Source organism: Typopeltis vanoorti, chromosome 5, assembly GCF_054136105.1.
Source record: "Typopeltis vanoorti isolate ZY-2024b chromosome 5, IOZ_Tvanoo_1.0, whole genome shotgun sequence".
NCBI lineage: Eukaryota > Metazoa > Arthropoda > Arachnida > Uropygi > Thelyphonidae > Typopeltis > Typopeltis vanoorti.
Window position 1 is genome coordinate 1,467,585 of NC_143553.1, and position 22,626 is coordinate 1,490,210.

Sequence of the window (22,626 nt, forward strand, 5' to 3'; positions counted from 1 at the left end):
TCATTCTATGAAAAAATTTTGCTTTTACAAAAATTTAAAATGACTAATTTTCAAACCTAAAAACAAAGTTATGTGGGGGGGGGGTCAAAAATTTTATATTTTTATGTAAAATACTCTTGATAGGTTGCTAGAAAGCATAACTGGTCTTCCATATGGTTATTTTCTCCCTTTTAGCCTAAACAGCATTTTGAAAAATGAAGACAACTGCAGTATTTTGTTACATTTTTCAACATATTCAGTACATTCCATAAAGAGAATTTTTTAGGATCATGAGTGGTGCGCCACATGACAACAGCAAACAGGAAAGGACAAAAGTTAACGAGTAAATGCATTAAAAAAAAAAAAAAAAAAAAAAAAAAAAAAAAAAAAAAAAACATATTCTGCTAATTCAAATTAAGGGGATATTAAATCCCACATTGTTTTAAAACCGAATAAGAAACTCAAAGATTGGAATCAGAGAGTTTCATGCCGAATATAGTAAACTATAAAAGTATCGGCGGCCACTAGCGTGAGCTAATGCAAGTAGTCCTAGTACGTAGTACAATCTCAGGCAACTAACTCATTGCAAAGGTGGGGAAAGTTCTGATCGCTAATCTTGGTATTTTCCATAATGTAAAAACACACTTCCTAGGAAATGTATGCTGTTATTTACATTATGGTGGGATGTCACTACCCAGACCGGTTTCAGCCTTTTTGAGGCTTCTTCATTTGAGATTGTACTATGTACTAGGACTACTTGCATTAGCTCACGCTAGTGGCCGCCGATACTTTTATAGTTTACTATATTTGGCATGAAACTCTCTGATTCCAATCTTTGAGTTTCTTATTCGGTTTTAAAACAATGTGGGATTTAATATCCCCTTAATTTGAATAATATTTATATCGCCGAAATGAAGCCTATTGGCTCTTTATATTTAAGTAATATTCTGCTAAGGCTTTTGCCTGAATACGGCATGACAGACTCTTGTATAAATTGGAGAAAATGGGTTTGTAGACTGCAAACAGGAGCGATATGATTGAGACTTACAAACTTCTGAAAGGGTCATAAAGGATTTCAGTTGATGGAATTTTTCAATTTATAGAGAGTAGGGAAAGGACAAGAGGGCATCCTTGGAAGCTGATAATGAATGCTGTCAAGAAGGGAGTGAGGGATAGATTTTTCTCTCGCAAGGGGTGTGTGATTGGAATGGATTGCCATTGGGTGTCGTGTGTGCAAGTAGTGTGAATGAATTCAAGGACAAGTATGATAGCTGGTGCATATAGTACCAGACCTGGATGAGTCCCTGACTCTTTCGAGGTCTCTCTTAATAATAATATCCTTGGTTTTATTTCTAAAACCAAGTTTGGGATATAAACTCTTAACTTGGATAACTCAATGGTTGATAGACAGGTATCAAAATGTGGTATCCAGTGGGTGAGAATCTGCCAAATTCATACCTATGTAAGTTTCTCTACATAGGTCAGACTTATAGAAGTTTCAAAATAAGAAAGAAAGAAAGAAAGATCTTTGTGATCCGACTTATATTAGAGGCAAAATCAGACCTGGCTTACCACCCTTCTAACAGATATGATATCAAATGAGACAAAGCCTCTATGCGATATCGCAAAGAAACTTTCAAGCAAAGCCAAGGAGAAAGGAGATAATCCTAAGTGATATCTGAAAATCACTGATTTCATACTTTCAGTTAATAATCTCAAAACAATCTTCATGTGTCAACCTTTAAAACTATAACAGTTTCTCTTGTTTTTTACAATACTTTGTATTTTTTACCTTGCCATTTTCAGGTTTATTTAACCTGAAGAAACCTACATATCCCTTGGTGATGAAACTAGTTGGCGCTCCATGCTGTCTTTATATTTTGGTAATGACCAATTGAAACCCATTTCGGAAAAAAAAAAATAATAATAATAATAAATAAAAAAAAAAAAAAATATATATATATATATATATATATATATGTGGGGGGGGGGGGGAGATGAATTTCATCGTTCAGTGTGAGACCACTCTACTGCTTATTGGAGGCCTGAAATAGATTGAAAATATTCCATGCTTGGTCTCTAGAGCAAGGTTTCAGGACTATGTAAAAAAATGCTTAAAAAATACAAAAAATAAATAAAATAAAACAGGTAAAAAAACTCCTTAACCCACCCATGGTACAAAAATATACTACAAGGACTCGCAGGTGGAAGCAGAAAAAAAAAAAAAAAAAAATATATATATATATATATATATATATATATATCCCCCCCCCCCCAACACACAAGTTTTTAAACTGCCTTATCATTTACAGAATCTTTAATTTTTTTATTTTTCTGTTTTAGTCTGTTCAATTTCATATTATGATTGCATTTCAATTGAATGATTTGATTCGATGTGTCTTTATTTGTCATCAGCTAACTTCTCCTCTCACCTTTCCCTTGGATATTTTTGAACTGGAGGGAGAGAGAGGAATAATAAGGGTTTGCTGGTTCTAATCTCATCTGCCAAAAAAGCAAATATCCCAGTCAGATTCTAACAGGAAATGACATATTTACTTAAAAGAGATGCTCATATCTCCTTTTGACAGCAACCATTTAAAAGAAAAATGCAAGATTCAAATAAAGTGATATTTGTGTGTGTTATAGCTGGAAAACTAATATTTCAATATCAGTTTTCTAGCAGTTATCAGAAATATTTCAGACAAAACTTAGTTGAAAAGTTTTTTAATAGTTTTTTATGGTGAAAAAAATAAATCTATTGACTGTTTATATTGTGGTTCTTGGAAATCTATTGCTGTTTTAAAGAAATACCAATGATAAAACAACCCATTAAAATAATAAAATTATTATATATTTAAATAGATACAGCATTTATGATTTTTTACAGAAAATTTTACCTGCAATATATCCAGTGCTCCAAGTTCAACCCAGCGGCCTTTTTCTGGACTGTAAACTTGTGTGCCTTTTATTATAACAGTATGGGCCGGTAAATTCACACCCCAAGCTAAAGTGGCTGTAGACACCAAAACTTGAATGTGCCGATCTGCAAACAAATCCTCAACCAGTGTGCGATCCACCCTGCAGCATATAAATTCAATATTTTACATACATTCAACAATACTAATTTTACTGCAAGAAAAAAACTTAGTTTAACTGCCAGTAATACCTGTACAAGTGGATCATACTGATTAATTTCACACATTATGGCCTGCAGCTTTTCTAAGTTAGAAAAGTAAACAAGGATTATAAATTAAACCACATCTCAGATAAACTGTTATTGTTGAAAATTATTTTGAGAGATCTAATTAATTACTTCCATACATCATTTAAGATGTCTGCTTTTTTCTAAGGGAAATGTGAATTCCTTTCTTGTTCTTGATAGGACAAGAAAGGAAATGGTTTTCTAGATAGAGGATTGTAGCCATATCCCAATCAATGGTATAAAATTCTAGTAAATGAGTGATGTCCAAGATCTGATTTTTCCTCCCTTTTGTATGCCCAATGCTGACATGTTCTTTTTCTTGTTTCAATATTCCTACTTGCTTGATATATGTATGGTAGACCACAACAGGGAATTCTGTAAGCATATGGAAGGGGTTCCTCTTTTAGAGAGCTATGTAGGTTTTTTGAAGGGCTTGTAAGCAACGCTAACATTATGATTTTCCTCTTGACAGAAAGACTTTATGGTATGGGACAGAAACAGGGTCTCTGTATACAGGATTTTGGCACTCAAACTATACCCACAGTTTTGCTGATGATAGCACTCCTACTCAAGCAACAACTCTTGTACTAAACTACATACCTTCTCATAATGGGGTTGTGTACCAAAGGTAATGTCTCACCTTTGATAACACTCAGCTAAACAATCAAGACCAGATAATTTTTTTGGACTGACACCTCCAGCCTTTTCAGTATGGACATGACTTCTATAGTATCCTCAGCCTCCAAAAAAACTTGAAACTTATCATCCTTTATCATATAAGTTTTTCACTTGTCTGGCTAATAATTCCAAATCTATCCCAAAGCCTAGACTATTTCTCTCATATTTGGAATAGCACACCCATATGTGAGAACAGTACTTCACTCATCTTTCACCATCAATTTGATATTAAATGAATAGATGAATAATAAATAAATAAATATTTATTTATTATAAATAAATAATATATAACCACCATCCTAATAGTTCGTAGTTGCTCCCCCCCCCTCACTGCTACACAATGCTGCAAGACGTTTCAATGCTGTAGGACGTAGATGGCGAACCTATGGCGTATGCCAGAGGTGGCACATCCGAGAATTTTGCTGGCACGTCAACGATTTACAGGTGATATCCTTTTATATGCTTATAAATTATTCAACCTTTTTTTTTAATTGTTGCAATGCATACAAGTTAAATTTTGTTTTACACGAGAGAGCAGCTATGAAGACTTGCATATGATTGATGCAGTATTAACAAAAGATCACGTGACAAAATAAAAGCAAGCCAACTATTTTTGAATTGAAATGCTAATTCTCTTCAACCGAACCCCATAACATCTATAACTGTCATAACAACATTCACTATATATATATATATATATTTCTTAGCTTTAACATATTCACGACGAGGCATAGTTTATCGTTCCGACAGAGCTTCTCATTACTGGCAGGACAACTCACACAAAGTTTCAACCCTTGGTAGATTTTTTTGCATTTTTTGCCAACAAGTTGACATTCTTCTGCTGCTCCACATGCTCAGCTGACTTGTATTGCGAGTTACACTGTATAAATATTGTTTTCACTACCGTTTTTTTTTTTCAAAAAAAATATCCGCTAAACCTTTTTTTTTTTATTATTCCCGTATAGGAAGTAGGCGAGGCCGTTTTACCCTATCTAATTTTGGAGACTGAGTGGGCAGTTCAATCTCCAATGGTATGCAATCAGAGATAGCTGGCCCAAGGCTATCACTAATTAAGCAGCACACAGTGAAAAGAATGGCTCAACAAGTGCCGCCATCTCGTGGTCCCTAACACAATATATTTAATGTCTGAAATAGAATGGGTTGTACAGTCCATTTTCTTGAGTTTGTGGGACGAAAAACCTGAGTTTCTGGGAGAAAAATCCGCCTGTCCGTGCCAAAGAGTGACTAACTCGGGAGCCGGTCGAAAAAAGGCTTAGAAAAGGCCTAGTCGCCAACTAGAGAAATCAAGTCATCCTTCGTGCGGCCAAGCACTGTGGTATGCAAACGCAACATCCACTGAGCTACACAGGCATTTTTTTTTCAAACAATTATAAATTTATATATAAATAAATATTATAAATAAAATAAAAAAAACAATAGGCCTGCGATGGTAAAGTTATCTGAGAAGTAATAATCGATTCTTATAGATTTTTAAGTGCTGAGTTCAGAAAAAAAAAAATTCCATCACTCACCAATTTTACCCAATTTCTAATTTCATCGTTTTTATTAGTAGTATTTGGATTTAAATTCAGCACATTGGTATTTATTTTCATTCTTCTTTATTTACAGCTAATTAGTTGTATAAGTGCTATTTTGGAGCACCTTATGGTAAATAAAGAAATTTCCAAAACTTCTCGTTCTTAAAAAAGGAGAGGAAGAGAGGAATGCAGATAAAAATGCAGGTGGCTACTTTGAATCTGATTCGCTAAGATAATGGATAACTTTCCTGTTGTCACAGACACATTTGCTTGTGTGATTCTTTAGTCGTTGACTACTAAGGTTGTCATATTTCTGAAAGGTGGCATATTTTCTAAGTTAGTGTGAAGATTTAATTTAATGTGTTTGTGGTTTTTTTAATGTTTTTACGTAGTGTCGTATAATAGTGTTGACGTCATTCTTTAAAATTCGTTTAACTATGTTTTAAATGGTGTTTGTAATGGCTTCAACAGGTTACAAAAATTCACCTAACATTTTCTGCTACATATGCGGGGAGTCAGTGGTACAAAAACAACAAAGAAACATTACAGATTTCGTGAAAAAAAAGCGTACTTTGTGTATTTTGGAATGAAACTTGGTGACTTAGATAAGCCATGGACGGTGCATATAACATGTTCCATTTGCGTAGAACTTAGAAGGTGGTTGAAGGGAGAACAAAAATCTTTACGTTTTAGAATTCCCATGGTATGGCGGTTACCCCGCAACCATACCGGTGACTGTTACTTCCTTTGAATGTTCAAAGTTTTAATGTGAAAAAAAAAAAAGACATTTCCTATCCTAATTTACCATCTGCAATATGCCCAGTGAAACATGGTCCTGAAATACACGTGCCAACACCTCCACAAATTTTAGAACCACTCAGCAGCAATTCAAACGAAGAAGTTGAAGATTTCAATGATGACAAATACAAAGTGGCCAACCTGAATTTTTTTCAGAGACCGATTTAAACAACTTGGTCAGAAATTTGGGTCTTCCTAAGGAATCTGCAGAACTGCTGGGCTCTAGATACAGAGAAAGAGATTTTCTTCCTTACTTTTCAGAGGAAGGTGATTTAGTTTACTGTAGCGATATTCCTGGACTGATAAGCAAATTCAACGTAAAATATGAAGTCATCGATTGGAGGTTGCTTATCGATTCCTCAAAAAGAAGCCTCAAAGCTGTGCTTCTCCATAATTACAATAAGTATGCTTCAGTAATAGTGTTGATGTCATTCTTTAAAATTCATTTAACTGTGTTTTAAGTGATGTTTGTAATGGCTTCAAGAGGTTGCAAAAATTCACCTACCATTTGAAAGAATGATGCAAAAATTTAGCCTTCATTCACAGCAAACTTAAGTACAATGATCATAGATGGACAGTTTGCAGTGATCTTAAAGTCATCTATGATTTTGGGAGAACAAAGAGGATACACCAAATACCAGACCCATGCTTTTGTGCGAGTGGGATAACCGAGATTAAGAGCAACACTGGGATCAAGAAGGAATGGCCAGAAAGAGTCACATTAGAACCTGGAAGTCAAAATGTGTTACACGAAACTTTGGTTGCTCTGGAAAAAATCCTTTTACCCTGGCTTCACATAAAGCTGGGATTGATGAAGCAATTTGTCAAGGCTTTGTCAAAAGAAGGAGAGTGTTTTAAACACATCTGTGCAAAATTTTTCCGGGATTATCTATAGCAAAATTGAAAGAAGGTATTTTTATCAGTTCCGGACATCAGGAAACTTATGAAGAATAAACTGTTTGAAGAAAAAATGGCACTTGTTGAAAAAGAAGTGTGGAAAGCTTTGAAAGAGGTGGTGACCAAATTTTTAGGAAATCACAAGGACCCCAACTATAAAATGATTGTGGAAAACATGCTACAGAAATTCAAGGATTCGGGATGCTCCATAAGCTTAAAAGTGCATTTTCTCAATTCTCATTTAGATTACTTTCCTGAGAATCTGAGAACTGAAAGCAAAGAGTAAGGAGAGCGATTCCACCAAGACATCAAGGTGACGGAAAGAAGGTATCAGGGCAGGTGGAATGTCAACATGATGGCGGACTATTGCTGGATGTTGCACAGAGACGACCCGGGAAAAGAATTCCACAGAAAAAGTACAAAAAGAAGCTTTGAAGGAAAAAAACACCACAACGAAATATTTAAGACAGTCTTAAATTTTCAATTTTTCGAAAAACCACCCACACTGATAGATATTTACATGGTTCTTCTCATCACTTCCCACCTCAGAAACTGGGCATCATCTCCACTCTCGCCCATTGAGCAAGATGTCTCATTTCCACAGAAGAAGACCTTCAAACAGAGCTTAACTTCCTGAAAAACACCTTCTTAAATAATCGATATTCGTCTCGCAACATCACTAAACGTTTGAGACAGCGCCAACATCCTCGACAAGAAGATGACTCCAACCCTATCACTCATATACAGTTACCTTTTATCAGCACTCTTACCCCAAAACTAGCTAAGATTCTGAAAAAATTCAACATAAAGACCGATTATACTACGCTGCCAAAACTTCGTTCTTTTCTGAGTCGACCAAAACCAAAACACAACCATCTGCATTTTCCTGGTGTTTATAAAGTTTTGTGCAACTGTGGTCGACCTTATTTTGGCCAGACAGACAAATCTGTTTTACTTCGTCTTGAGGAACATAGACGTGACATCTCCTACAGTAGAGTACGAGCGAGCGCCCTTTCCAGTCATGTCCTTTTCTCGGCAAACTCTAACCTTGAAGAACAGCCACATCAAGTTGATTGGGAACACACTACTAATTTATATATTTGCAAGGATGAATTCGAAAGAAGAATTATCGAATCAAAAGAAATAGTTCTGGACCCTTCACATTTAAACAATAATCTTAGCTACAATCTACCCGATTCCCATAGCGCAGTAATCCAGTACTGGCGCTCAAAAATTAGCTGTCGCACACATTCTACTCATGCCAACGGTAGCACGCGGTCACCTATTCAAATATGACTGTTATTATTCTGCTTTTTATTAAGCTGTAAAGTTCATTTTTTACCGTGTTATTTTATATCTTATGTTTTTATTTCTCACCTGAAGAAGTCGGAGCACCGATGAAACTAGTTGTGATGTATTAAAGGTTTTTGTCATACTTTCTCGGGTTCTAGTCAGTTAAATTTTGTTTTATAAATATATATATATATATATATATATGTGTGTGTGTAGAAAGTATTTTACCTTGGGTATAATAAATGTTAAAGTTAACAAGCTATTTTAAACCTGGTTTTTACTCCATTTCCCAAGTAAGCAAACAGACAAACAAGTCAAGTTTGCACCTGCAAGTGTTGCTAGTCTAACTGATCCTACAGGTAGTGCAAGACCAACGCAACTCATGGTAAAAGTAGTATAAGCTCTGATCACCATTCTTAATATTTACCCTTAATGCAAAGCACATCTCCTAGAGGAGATGTATAATGTTTTGTATTAAAGGCAAGGGGGCCACTACCCAGACCGATTTCAACCTTTATTGAGGTCTCATCAGTGGGAGCCAGGCTAAAAATACCAAGATTTTAGTAATACAGAGCTCATAAGTATTTTACCAGCACAAGTTACCATCAGGTGTTTTAACCTTATTAAATAAAAATCTCAGGAAGAGATATAAATGTAGAAAGTATTTTACCTTGGGTATAATAAATGTTAAAGTTACCAAGCTATTGCATTAAGGGTAAATATTAAGATTACTGACCAGAGCTTATACTACTTTTACCATGAGTTGTCTTGGTCTTGCACTACCTGTAGGATCAGTTAGACTAGCAACACTTGCAGGCGCAAACTTGACTTGTTTGTCTGTTTGCTTACTTGGGAAATGGAGTAAAAACCAGGTTTAAAATAGCTTGGTAACTTTAACATTTATTATATCGAAGGTAAAATAGTTTCTACATTTATATCTCCTCCTGAGATTTTTATTTATTAAGGTTAAAACACCTTATGGTAACTTGGGCTGGTAAAATACTTATGAGCTCTGTATTACTAAAATCTTGGTATTTCTAGCCTGGCCCCCACTGATGAGACCTCAATAAAGGTCGAAACCGGTCTGGATAGTGGCCCCCTTTGCCTTTAATACTAAACATTATACATCTCCTCTAGGAGATGTGCTTTGCATTAAGGGTAAATATTAAAATTAGTGATCAGAGCTTATACTACTTTTACTATGAGATGCCTTGGTCTTGCACTATCTTTAGGATCAGTTAGACTAGCAACACTTGCAGGCGCAAACTTGACTTGTTCGACTGTTTCTTACTTCGGAAATGGAGTAAAAACCAGGTTTAAAATAGCTTGGTAACTTCATTATAAACATCAAATTCCTGCCATGTACCCTCAAGGGGTGTACAGGATATGACAGAACTACATGAAAAAATTACATCATTACTAACTTCCTATCTACAATTTTCCTCCAAATAAGTCTGTTACCTGTCAAGACTCCAACATTATCAGATCTTATATTTCTATCGTCTAAGGCACATTGTACCGTATCAATCCACCTATATCATGGTCTTCCTCTGGGTCGTTTTCCTGCCAACCTGGCAGAGAACACTTGTTTTACTAATCTTTCCTCTCCCATTCATTTTAAGTGACCACACCTCCTGAGATTAGCTCTGCTAACACATTCCTGGATGATGACAATGTCAAGTACTTTCCTAATATCCTCATTTTTAATATGATATTGCCATTGATGCCATCTGTTCATGCCTATAATCTTTCTCAGGACTCTCATATCTGTGGTCTCTAGTCTTTGGTCAAGTGTTTTACGTCTGATCCAGCTCTCAGATCCATAAGTTAAAACTGGTTTGAACAGTCTTGTACACAGTTAATTTAGTGTTCCGACTAATTTCTCTCTTATTCCATATGAATTTATTCAATTGACTTCCCACCATACCAGCTTTGCTGATTCTGTTGTCTATTTCTATATTTAATTTACCATCTTCAGTAAAAATCGTGCCTAAGTAGCTGAAATGTTTAACTTGTTCCACAGGTTCTCCATTCACAACACAGTTGACATTTTCAATGATTCTGCCTATTTTCATTGTCTTTGTCATTTTATTGCTGACCTTCATACGATATCTATTACAACAGCTATTCAATTTAGTCAGAGAATCTTGCAGACTTGTAGCGGATTTATTTAGAAGTATAACATCATCCGCATAAAGCAAAGAACTGACATTAACATCTCCAATTTTGATATCAGGTTTAATACCACTTTCCTTCATAATGTGATCCATATATAGATAATGAATAACAGAGGGGATAATGTACATCCTTGTCTCACACCAGATTTAACATTAAACCATCTTCCTGTACTTCCTTCAATTCTAATAGCTGACTTACAACTCAAATAAACACTACATATTGCTTGATATAATGCCCCGTTGACACCATATAACTGCAGCGTATTGAATAGCTTTTCTCTTGGCACCTTGTCATATGCCTTTTCCAAATCGACAAAACTTAAATACAGATCTTTGTTATATTCCCATGCTTTCTCGACTATTTGTCGTAAAGTGAAGATCTGATCCTGACAGCCTCTATTTGGCCTGAATCCAGCTTGTTCTTCACCAAGCTTTTCTTCCAAAATTCTTCTCAACCGTTTCTCAAGTATACTTGCATAGATCTTCCCAGGAACACTCAGTAGGGAAATACCTCTGTAATTCTCACATTCAGTTTTATTTCCCTTTTTATATATGGGTACTATGAGAGCTCTACTCCAATCATCAGGAATTTGTACCTCTGTCCAGGCTTTTTGAACTATGCAGTGCAGCCACTGTAAGACTTTTATACCACCATACTTCAGTATTTCTGGTCGAATATCATCTACTTGTGTTGCCTTTCCACATTTCAAGCCTATGATGGCTTTTTCTACTTCAAGTATGGATATGTATTCCTGACTGCATGCCTGGTCAGTGTTATTTGTCACTGTGCCGTCATCACTGCTAGTTTCATTTAGCAGTTTTTCAAAGTAATTACTCCATACTTCAAGGATATCTTTTTCTCCTGTTTTCATGACACCTTTAACATCTCTAAATCCTTTTACAGCACTCTTTCCTCCATTCTTAAGCTTCTTCAACAACCTCCAGAATATTTTGCCAAAGTCCTCCCATGACTTTTGTTTAGCTAGTTTTACACACTGTTTAGCTTTCTTACATTTGTCTCTGTATTCTGTAAGAGTAAAAGCTGACTTATTTGACAGGAACTTTTGATATGCTTTCTTCTTTTCCTTCACTGCCTCTTTAACTTCCTGTGTCCACCAGGGAGTTCTGATTTTTTTATCCTTGCACACAACCTCACCACATGCCTCTCTGGCAGAACCATTCAATGCTTTCTTCAGAGTTTGCCACTGAATCTCCAAGGTTTGATTCCTGTTCTCAAACTCTTTCATTTTATTTTCAATAACCTTTCTGTATTTTAGTCTACAGTTCGCATCTGAGAGCTGCTCAACTTTTATTCGCTTTAAAACTTTCTTGCATGTTATTCTTTTCAATATGAAATTTAATTTTATCCTGCTCAAGACTAAATAGTGATCACTTCCAATTTCAAATCCTCTGTACACTCTGGTATCCTGCACCAGGGAGAAAACATCACTATCAACAATAACATAGTCAATGAGACTTTTCTTATTCCTAGCCTCTTCTCTCCAGGTGAATTTGTGAACATTTTTATGTTGGAACATGGTGTTAGTAATAACCAGTTCATGTCCTGAGCAGAAATCCAACAGATATTTGCCATTATTACTAGCTTTGCTCTTTTCTTCAAATTTTCCCAAAATATTTTTGTATGTCTCACAATTATTTCTTACTCTGCTATTTAGCTCCCCAACGAGGACCAACTTTTCCTTTTTCATTGTGTCAGTTGCTTTTTCTAAAGCCTCAAAAAATTCCTCCACTTCTACCTTAGTAGAACCTTCTGTGGGACCATAGGCACAAATAAGTCTCATTGTCCAGTTCCCAATTCTCATATTTGCCCACATTACTCTACTTGAGACTGACTGCCATTCAAGAAGATTAGCCTCGTATTTTGTGTTGAATACTATGGCTACTCCTTCTTTTCCTTGATTGTCATTGCCTGAATATAACATTTTGTATTTATTGCTCAGAAAGATCTCACCAGTTTTGGTCTTTTTTGTTTCAGTCACCCCTATTATGTCGATCTGGTACTTATCTAATTCCTCAGCTAGCACCATTTCTTTGCCATTCAGGCTTCTTACATTGATAGTACCGATCTTTAACTCTGTTGATGTTGAATTTGGGTTTGTTTTCAGATTTGTTCCAGTAGCTGACTTTTCGCTGTTCGCCCTGGTTCCCTGGCGAAAACAACGGGGGCCTTGTTTAACCGGGCGACCCCCAGCCGGCATGAAATTTTGTCATGTTGTAACATCATTTTTTATTTTGGTTTAACCAATAAGTATACAATTTGGTCGGCTAAATCCCAAAGGTGCTTGGAAACTTTAACATATATATATTATAAATTAATTAATTTTCTATTAATTTTTCCAGGGGTGCTTAAGGGTCAAAGCTGTATAACTGAGAGGAGACCTCCACATAGCCTTTCAAGGAATGCGGAGAACCGACCAGGGCTTCTAAACTAATGCCCAATCCTCACCTTCTCGTGGTGCACCCTGTTGGGTATCTACTTCGATACTGAACGAATGAGGATGGGCTGGCAATTTGGGATTTAGCCGACCAAATTATATTCTTATTGGTTAAACCAAAATAAAAAATGATGGTACAACATGACAAAATTTCATGCCGGCTGGGGCGTCGCCCGGTTAAACAAGGCCCCCGTTGTTTTCCCCAGGGAACGAGGGCAAACAGCGAAAAGTCAGCTACTGGAACAAATCTGAAAACAAACCACAACTCAACATCACCAGAGTTAAAGATCGATACTATCACCGTAAGAATCCTGAATGGCAAAGAAATGAAGCTAGCTGTGGAATTAGATAAGTACCAGATCGACATAATAGGGGTGACTGAAACAAAAAAGACCAAAACTGGCAAGATATTTCTGAGCAATAATTACAAAATGTTATATTCAGGCAATGACAATCAAGGAAAAGAAGGAGTAGCCATAGTATTCAACACAAAATACGAGGCTAATCTTCTTGAATGGCAGTCAGTCTCAACTAGAGTAATGTGGGCAAATATGAGAATGGGGAACTGGACAATGAGACTTGTTTGTGCCTATGGTCCCACAGAAGGTTCTACTAAGGTAGAAGTGGAGGAATTTTTTGACGCTTTAGAAAAAGCAATTGACACAATGAAAAAGGAAAAGTTGGTCCTTGTTGGGATCTAAATAGCAGAGTAGGAAATGATTGTGAGACATACAAAAATATTTTGGGAAAATTTGAAGAAAAGAGCAAAGCTAATAATAATGGCAAATATCTGTTGGATTTCTGCTCAGGACATGGACTGATTATTACTAACACCATGTTCCAACATATAAATGTGCACAAATTCACATGGAGAGAAGAGGCTGGGAATAAGAAAAGTCTCATTGACTATGTTATTGTTGATAGTGATGTTTTCTCCCTGGTGCAGGACACCAGAGTGTACAGATGATTTGAAATTGGAAGTGATCACTATTTAGTCTTGAGCAGGATAAATTTGAATTTCATATTGAAAAGAATAACATGTAAGAAAGTTTTAAAGCGAATAAAAGTTGAGCAGCTCTCAGATGCGAACTGTAGACTAAAATACAGAAAGATTATTGAAAAGAAAATGAAAGAGTTTGAGAACAGGAATCAAACCGTGGAGATTCAGTGGCAAACTCTGAAGAAAACATTGATTGATTCTGCCAGAGAGGCATGTGGTGAGGTTGTCTGCAAGGATAAAAAAATCAGAACTCCCTGGTGGACACAGGAAGTTAAAGAGGCAGTGAAGGAAAAGAAGAAAGCATATCAAAAGTTCCTGTCAAATAAGTCAGCTTTTACTCTTACAGAATACAGAGACAAATGTAAGAAAGCTAAACAGTGTGTAAAACTAGCTAAACAAAAGTCATGTGAGGACTTTGGCAAGAATATAGAAAATAAATATCAAGAAGGTGGCAAAATATTCTGGAGGTTGTTGAAGAAGCTTAGGAATGGAGGAAAGAGTGCTGTAAAAGGAGTTAGAGATTATAAAGGTGACATGAAAATGGTAGAAAAAGATATCCTTGAAGTCATCATCATCATCAAATTCCTGCCATGTACCCTCAAGGGGTGTACAGGATATGACAGTACTACATGAAAAAATTACATCATTACTAACTTCCTATCTACAATTTTCCTCCAAATCAGTCTGTTACTTGTCAAGACTCCAACATTATCAGATCTTATATTTCTATCGTCTAAGGCACTTTGTACCATATCAATCCACCTATATCTTGGTCTTCCTCTGGGTCGTTTTCCTGCCAACCTGGCAGAGAACACTTGTATTGCTAATCTTTCCTCTCCCATTCTATTTAAGTGACCATACCATCTGAGATTAGCTCTGCTAACGCATTCCTGGATGCTGACAATGTCAAGTTCTTTCCTAATATCCTCATTTTTAATATGATATTGCCATTGATGCCATCTGTTCACACCTCTAATCTTTCTCAGGACTCTCATATCTGCAGTCTCTAGTCTTTGGTCAAGTGTTTTACTTCTGACCCATCTCTCAGATCCATAAGTTAAAACTGGTTTGAACACTGTCTTGTATACTAATTTAGTGTTCCGACTAATTTCTCTCTTATTCCATATGAATTTATTCAATTGACTTCCCACGATACCAGCTTTGCTGATTCTGTTGTCTATTTCTATATTTAGTTACCAACTTCAGTAAAAATTGTGCCTAAGTAGCTGAAATGTTTTACTTGTTCCACAGGTTCTCCATTCACAACACAGTTGACATTTTCAATGATTCTGCCTATTTTCATTGTCTTTGTCTTTTTATTGCTGATCTTCATACCATATCTATTACAACAGCTATTCAATTTAGTCAGAGAATCTTGCAGACTTGTAGCGGATTTATTTACAAGTATAACATCATCTGCATAAAGCAAAGATCTGACATTAACATCTCCAATTTTGATATCAGGTTTAATACCACATTCCTTCATAATGTGATCCATATAGATAATGAATAACAGAGGGGATAATGTATTGCTTGATATAATGCCCCATTGACACCATATAACTGTAGCGTATTGAATAGCTTCTCTCTTGGCACCTTGTCACATGCCTTTTCCAAATCGACAAAACTTAAATACAGATCTTTGTTATATTCCCATGCTTTCTCGACTATTTGTCGTAAAGTGAAGATCTGATCCTGACAGCCTCTATTTGGCCTGAATCCAGCTTGTTCTTCACCAAGCTTTTCTTCCACAATTCTTCTCAACCGTTTCTCAAGAATACTTGCATAGATCTTGCCAGGAACACTCAGTAGGAAAATACCTCTGTAATTCTCACATTCAGTTTTATTTCCCTTTTTATATATGGGTACTATGAGAGCTCTACTCCAATCATCAGGAATTCGTCCCTCTGTCCAGGATTTCTGAACTATGCAGTGCAGCCACTGTAAGACTCTTATACCACCATACTTCAGCATTTCTGGTCGAATATCATCTACTCCTGCTGCCTTTCCACATTTCAAGCCTTTGATGGCTTTTTCTACTTCAAGTATGGATATGTATTCCTGACTGCATGCCTGGTCAGTGTTTTCTTATCACTGTGCTGTCATCACTGCTTGTTTCATTTAGCAGTTTTTCAAAGTAATTAATCCATACTTCAAGGATATCTTTTTCTCCTGTTTTCATTTCACCTTTATCATCTCTAATTCCTTTTACAGCACTCTTTCCTCCATTCCTAAGCTTCTTCAACAACCTCCAGAATATTTTGCCACCTTCTTGATATTTATTTTCTATATTCTTGCCAAAGTCCTCCCATGACTTTTGTTTAGCTAGTTTTACACACTGTTTAGCTTTCTTACATTTGTCTCTGTATTCTGTAAGAGTAAAAGCTGACTTATTTGCCAGGAACTTTTGATGTGCTTTCTTCTTTTCCTTCACTGCCTCTTTAACTTCCTGTGTCCACCAGGGAGTTCTGATTTTTTTATCTTTGCACACAACCTCACCACATGCCTCTCTGGCAGAATCAATCAATGTTTCCTTCAGAGTTTGCCACTGAATCTCCAAGGTTTGATTCCTGTTCTCAAACTCTTTCATTTTCTTTTCAATAATATTTCTGTATTTTAGTCTACAGTTCACATCTGAGAGCTGCTCAACTTTTATTCGCTTTAAAACTTTCTTACATGTTATTCTTTTCAATATGAAATTCAATTTTATCCTGCTCAAGACTAAATAGTGATCACTTCCAATTTCAAATCCTCTGTACACTCTGGTGTCCTGCACCAGGGAGAAAACATCACTATCAACAATAACATAGTCAATGAGACTTTTCTTATTCCCAGCCTCTTCTCTCCATGTGAATTTGTGCACATTTTTATGTTGGAACATGGTGTTAGTAATAACCAGTCCATGTCCTGAGCAGAAATCCAACAGATATTTGCCATTATTATTAGCTTTGCTCTTTTCTCCAAATTTTCCCAAAATATTTTTGTATGTCTCACAATCATTTCCTACTCTGCTATTTAGATCCCCTACAAGGACCAACTTTTCCTTTTTCATTGTGTCAGTTGCTTTTTCTAAAGCCTCAAAAAATTCCTCCACTTCTACCTTAGTAGAACCTTCTGTGGGACCATAGGCACAAATAAGTCTCATTGTCCAGTTCCCCATTCTCATATTTGCCCACATTACTCTACTTGAGACTGACTGCCATTTAAGAAGATTAGCCTCGTATTTTGTGTTGAATACTATGGCTACTCCTTCTTTTCCTTGATTGTTATTGCCTGAATATAACATTTTGTATTTATTGCTCAGAAAGATCTCACCAGTTTTGGACTTTTTTTTTTCAGTCACCCCTATTATGTCGATCTGGTACTTATCTAATTCCTCAGCTAGCTCCATTTCTTTGCCATTCAGGCTTCTTACGTTGATAGTACCGATCTTTAACTCTGGTGATGTTGAGTTGGGGTTGGTTTTCAGATTTGTTCCAGTAGCTGACTTTTCGCTGTTCGCCCTGGTTCCCTGGCGAAAACAACGGGGGCCTTGTTTAACCGGGCGACGCCCCAGCCGGCATGAAATTTTGTCATGTTGTCCGGCATGAAATTTTGCCATGTTGTACCATCATTTTTTATTTTGGTTTAACCAATAAGAATACAATTTGGTCGGCTAAATCCCAAATTGCCAGCCCATCCTCGTTCGTTCAGTATCAAAGTTGATACCCAACAGGGTGCACCACGAGAAGGTGAGGATTGGACATTAGGTCAGAACCCCTGGTCGGTTCTCCGCATTCCTTTAAAGGCTATGTGGAGGTCTCCTCTCAGTTATACAGCTTTGACCCTTAAGCACCCCCCTTGAAGTATGGAGTAATTACTTTGAAAAACTGCTAAATGAAACAAGCAGTGATGACAGCACAGTGATAAAAAAACACTGACCAGGCATGCAGTGAGGAATACATATCCATAATTGAAGTAGAAAAAGCCATCAAAGGCTTGAAATGTGGAAAAGCAGCAGGAATAGATGATATTCGACCAGAAATGCTGAAGTATGGTGGTATAAAAGTCTTACATTGGCTGCACTCCACAGTTCAGAAAGCCTGGACAGAGGGGCGAATTCCCGATGATTGGAGTAGAGCTCTCATAGTACCCATATATAAAAAAGGAAATAAAACTGAATTTGAGAATTACAGAGGTCTTTCCCTACTGAGTGTTCCTGGCAAGGTCTATGCAAGTATACTTGAGAAACGGTTCAGAAGAATTGTGGAAGAAAAGCTTGGTGAAGAACAAGCTGGATTCAGGCCAAATAGAGGCTGTCAGGATCAGATCTTCACTTTACGACAAATAGTCGAGAAAGCATGGGAATACAACAAAGATCTGTATTTAAGTTTTGTCGATTTGGAAAAGGCATATGACAAGGTGCCAAGAGAAAAGCTATTCAATACGCTGCAGTTATATGGTGTCAATGGGGCATTATATCAAGCAATACTTAGTCTTTATTTGAGTTGTAAGTCAGCAGTTAGAATTGAAGGAAGTACAGGTAGATGGTTTAATGTTAAATCTGGTGTGAGACAAGGATGTACATTATTCCCTCTGTTATTCATTATCTATATGGATCACATTATGAAGGAAAGTGGTATTAAACCTGATATCAAAATTGGAAATGTTAATGTCAGCTCTTTGCTTTATGCAGATGATGTTATACTTCTAAATAAATCCGCTACAAGTCTGCAAGATTCTCTGTCTAAATTGAATAGCTGTTGTAATAGATATGGTATGAAGGTCAGCAATAAAAAGACAAAGACAATGAAAATAGGCAGAATCATTGAAAATGTCAACTGTGTTGTGAATGGAGAACCTGTGGAACAAGTTAAACATTTCAGCTACTTAGGCACGATTTTTAGTCAAGATGGTAAATTAAATATAGAAATAGACAACAGAATCAGCAAAGCTGGTATGGTGGGAAGTCAATTGAATAAATTCATATGGAATAAGAGAGAAATTAGTCGGAACACTAAATTAGCTGTATACAAGACAGTGTTCAAACCAGTTTTAACTTATGGATCTGAGAGCTGGGTCAGAAGTAAAGCACTTGACCAAAGACTATAGACCACAGATATGAGAGTCCTGAGAAAGATTAGAGGCGTGAACAGATGGCATCAATGGCAATATCATATTAAAAATGAGGATATTGGGAAAGAACTTGACATTGTCAGCATCCAGGAATGCGTTAGCAGAGCTAATCTCAGGTGGTATGGTCACTTAAATAGAATGGGAGAGGAAAGATTAGCAAAACAAGTGTTCTCTGCCAGGTTGGCAGGAAAACGACCCAGAGGAAGACCAAGATATAGGTGGATTGATACGGTACAAAGTGCCTTAGACGATAGAAATATAAGATCTGATAATGTTGGAGTCTTGACAAGTAACAGACTGATTTGGAGGAAAATTGTAGATAGGAAGTTAGTAATGATATAATTTTTTTCATGTAGTACTGTCATATCCTGTACACCCCTTGAGGGTACAAGGCAGGAATTTGATGATGATGATTAATTTTTCCACTATTAAAAACTGCCTGGCACGTCAGCAACTTTATTTGTAAATTTTTGGTATGCACCGACATGTCAGCAACTCGATTTGTAAACTTTTGGCATGTGCACATACAAAGGCTCACCACCACTGCTGTAGGAGGTACATTGAACTATGTCTTTAAGATTACTTCCCACAAATCAGTAAGCATTCCAGGGTAGATAATTTAAATGCTGGATCTCTCAATCCATGTAATCCAAGAGATGTTCTATGGAATTCAGATTTAGCAAATTTGGTGGCCATATCACCTGAATATTACTGTGTGTGTTTAATATTTGAAAACTTTAGATGCTCTAGCTGAATTCAACTTGTTCTTTTGCAAGTTTTTCTTCCCTTTTTTTTTTGTTTTTTTTTTTGCACTTGTATAACTTTTACCTCGAACAAAATTCCTCACATTGAGTTACTTTCCTTTTTAGAAATGGGTAGCATGATAGTTCTTCAATCATCTGGAATTCAATCGTCTCACCAGACTCGAGCTATGCAGCATTTCTTCTTGAAGCTCAAATGCCCGACTTCCTATTTCTGATTTTTTTTTTCTACCCCAAGTACTGAAATGTACTCCAGATATGAAATCCTTCTGAATACTTTCTGCCACTTTTCTGTCACTGCTTATCTCATTTAATAATATTTCAAAGTAATGACTCCAGATATCCAGAATATCTTTATCTTTAGTACTATTTTTTAATAATCTGTGATCTATTCTACAGTATTTTTTCTTTCACTTTCAACAATCTTGAAAGTTTTTTCACCATCCTCCAGAACATCTTACTACCTTTGTTATATTGATCTTCTATATTCCTATCAAAGTTTTCTCACACCTTTTCACAAATAGTTCACCTTTCTTACACTTTTCTTTGGTTTTTTTGAGAGCATGTGTTGAGTTATCCCTTATCTGAATTGCTTTCGATTAAAAAATAAATAAGTGCATTTATTTATAAATGCACAATACATTAGCCTTACCAGTCTTAATGTATGGAAGTGAAATCTGGACAATAAAACAAAAAAGACAAAAAGATTAACAACAGCAGAAATGAAGTTTATGAGAAAAACCGCAAAGTATACCCTATTTGATCACAAAAGAAACGAAGAAATTATGAAAGAATTAAACCAAGAACCAGTAATAGAAAAAATTAAAAAATATAAACATGAATGGATGGAACACGTTCAAAGAATGAAAACAGAAAGATTACCAAAAACAAGCCTTAAAGTACAAGCCATTAGGAAAAAGAAAACCAGGACGTCCTCTTAAACGATTCAACAATGACTTCTAAGGCTGGAACAGGCCATGCTAGGCCTAAATCCTTGATATGCATGATGATGATAAATGCATTTATATGAGCAATTATGAGAATAGTAGTTTTTGCCATCAAACTAGTTCTGGGCTCAAGAGTGCTAGCAAAAGAATATTCCCCAATTCCACATTTTTTTCTCCATTCCCCATGGAGAGGGGAGAAAAAATTCATCACACATATGAACCAGTATTCAAGAGAAAGAGATGCTAAACGAATAGACGAAACAGAATTGAAAGCATTTTTAGGCCTCTTATATCTAGCTGGTTTATTGGAACAATTGGCAAGATTTGCAAGATTTATGGGCTACAGATTGTAGTGAGATTGAACTTCATAGATTTTAGAGATTTAGAGATATGTCTTTAGAGATTTAAATTTATTCACAATTGTACCAGGTTGATGACAAAAACTTACCAGCTTAGAACACCTGAAAGTTGACAAATTAGTGGCTATGAGAGACATTTTCTCACCATTTGTAGAAAATTGTAAATTATACTACTCTATGGGACAAAATGTAACAATAGACAGAATGTTACCTAGGTTTAGACAATATATTTCATCAAAGCCCAGTAAATATGGAATAAAAATTTTTGCTATGGTCAATTTGAAAGTATTTTACACGGGAAATCTATAAATATATGCAGGTAAGCAGCCCAAAGGACCTTACCTTGATTAGTAATAAACTAGTATATGTAATCAAGAGACTTGCAGAACCCATTTACTCTTCAGGAAGTAATATTATAGCCAATAATTGGTTCACTGATGCACTTTGATAACACTGTGAATTTAGATTCCCAAAAGCCTGACATAATAGAATATTATAATCAAACTAAGTCAGGAGTTGACACTGTGGGCCTAAATGATTGATATATATATATATATATATATATATAATGTAGCCAGGAACACCAGAAGATAGAGAACAATAACTCAATTTGTGATTCATAAAAGCTCAGAATAAAACAACTGTTGTTCCTAAGCTAGACAAAATCTCAAGGCCAAATTATTACTTATGCTATCACATATATTAAACTATAGATAATTTTTAAAAGGTTGTGCATATTTCCAAGGCGAACAAGACAACAGAGAGAGAGAGAGAGAGAGAGAATAATGCTGATAATCTACTAGATTCTATCAGGTAGCTTAGCTTCAAACACACTGAAACAACCTGTTATCCTCATCTTTCATTCCATCTATTTCCAACTGTTTAAGAAAAAACATCCATTGGTTGTTGATGTTGAATAACCGTTTGCTTCCACATAAGGTGCAATATGTTATAGGTTTTTGCAACACTTCTCATATGTTTATTTATTTATGTAGTGTATGGGGAAAATACAAGAAATCATTGAGCAAAACTTAAACAGACTGACAGTTCAGTTAACTAGTTCATGACACTGTCTGGGAGTAAATGCAAATTCTCATATGTTCAATGAAATTTATCATTGCATTTTTTAAATTTACAAGCGTTGTGAACATTTTCATACATAAAAGGTATGAATGTAATTTTTAATTATTTATTTTTGTAAAATCTTTTTCTTGCAAAATTTCAGTACAGTATCAAGAATACCACCAAGGCAATGACAAGTCATAAAGATGTGAAAGCATCAAAGTGGAACAGAATATTTTAAGATAAAAGTAAATTATGGAAAATCATCATGCCATCTGTTCTAAAGATTAAGGGTTCCAGATCAACCGCACCTTGTCTTGAATAACATATGGATATGGATGAATGTGGATGCATACATACATAC

The 22,626-nt window shown here is 35.9% G+C and overlaps 1 protein-coding gene across 1 annotated transcript in view; it reads right to left on the reverse strand.

The window, feature by feature from the left end:
* Window positions 1–22,626, reverse strand: part of Brr2 (U5 small nuclear ribonucleoprotein l(3)72Ab) — a 486,889-nt gene that overhangs the window by 274,448 nt on the left and 189,815 nt on the right. The window contains exon 19 of the mRNA XM_090392214.1: window positions 2,877–3,057. Within this exon, the coding sequence (XP_090248340.1) occupies window positions 2,877–3,057 (181 nt within the window). The remainder of the gene's footprint in view (window positions 1–2,876; window positions 3,058–22,626) is intronic.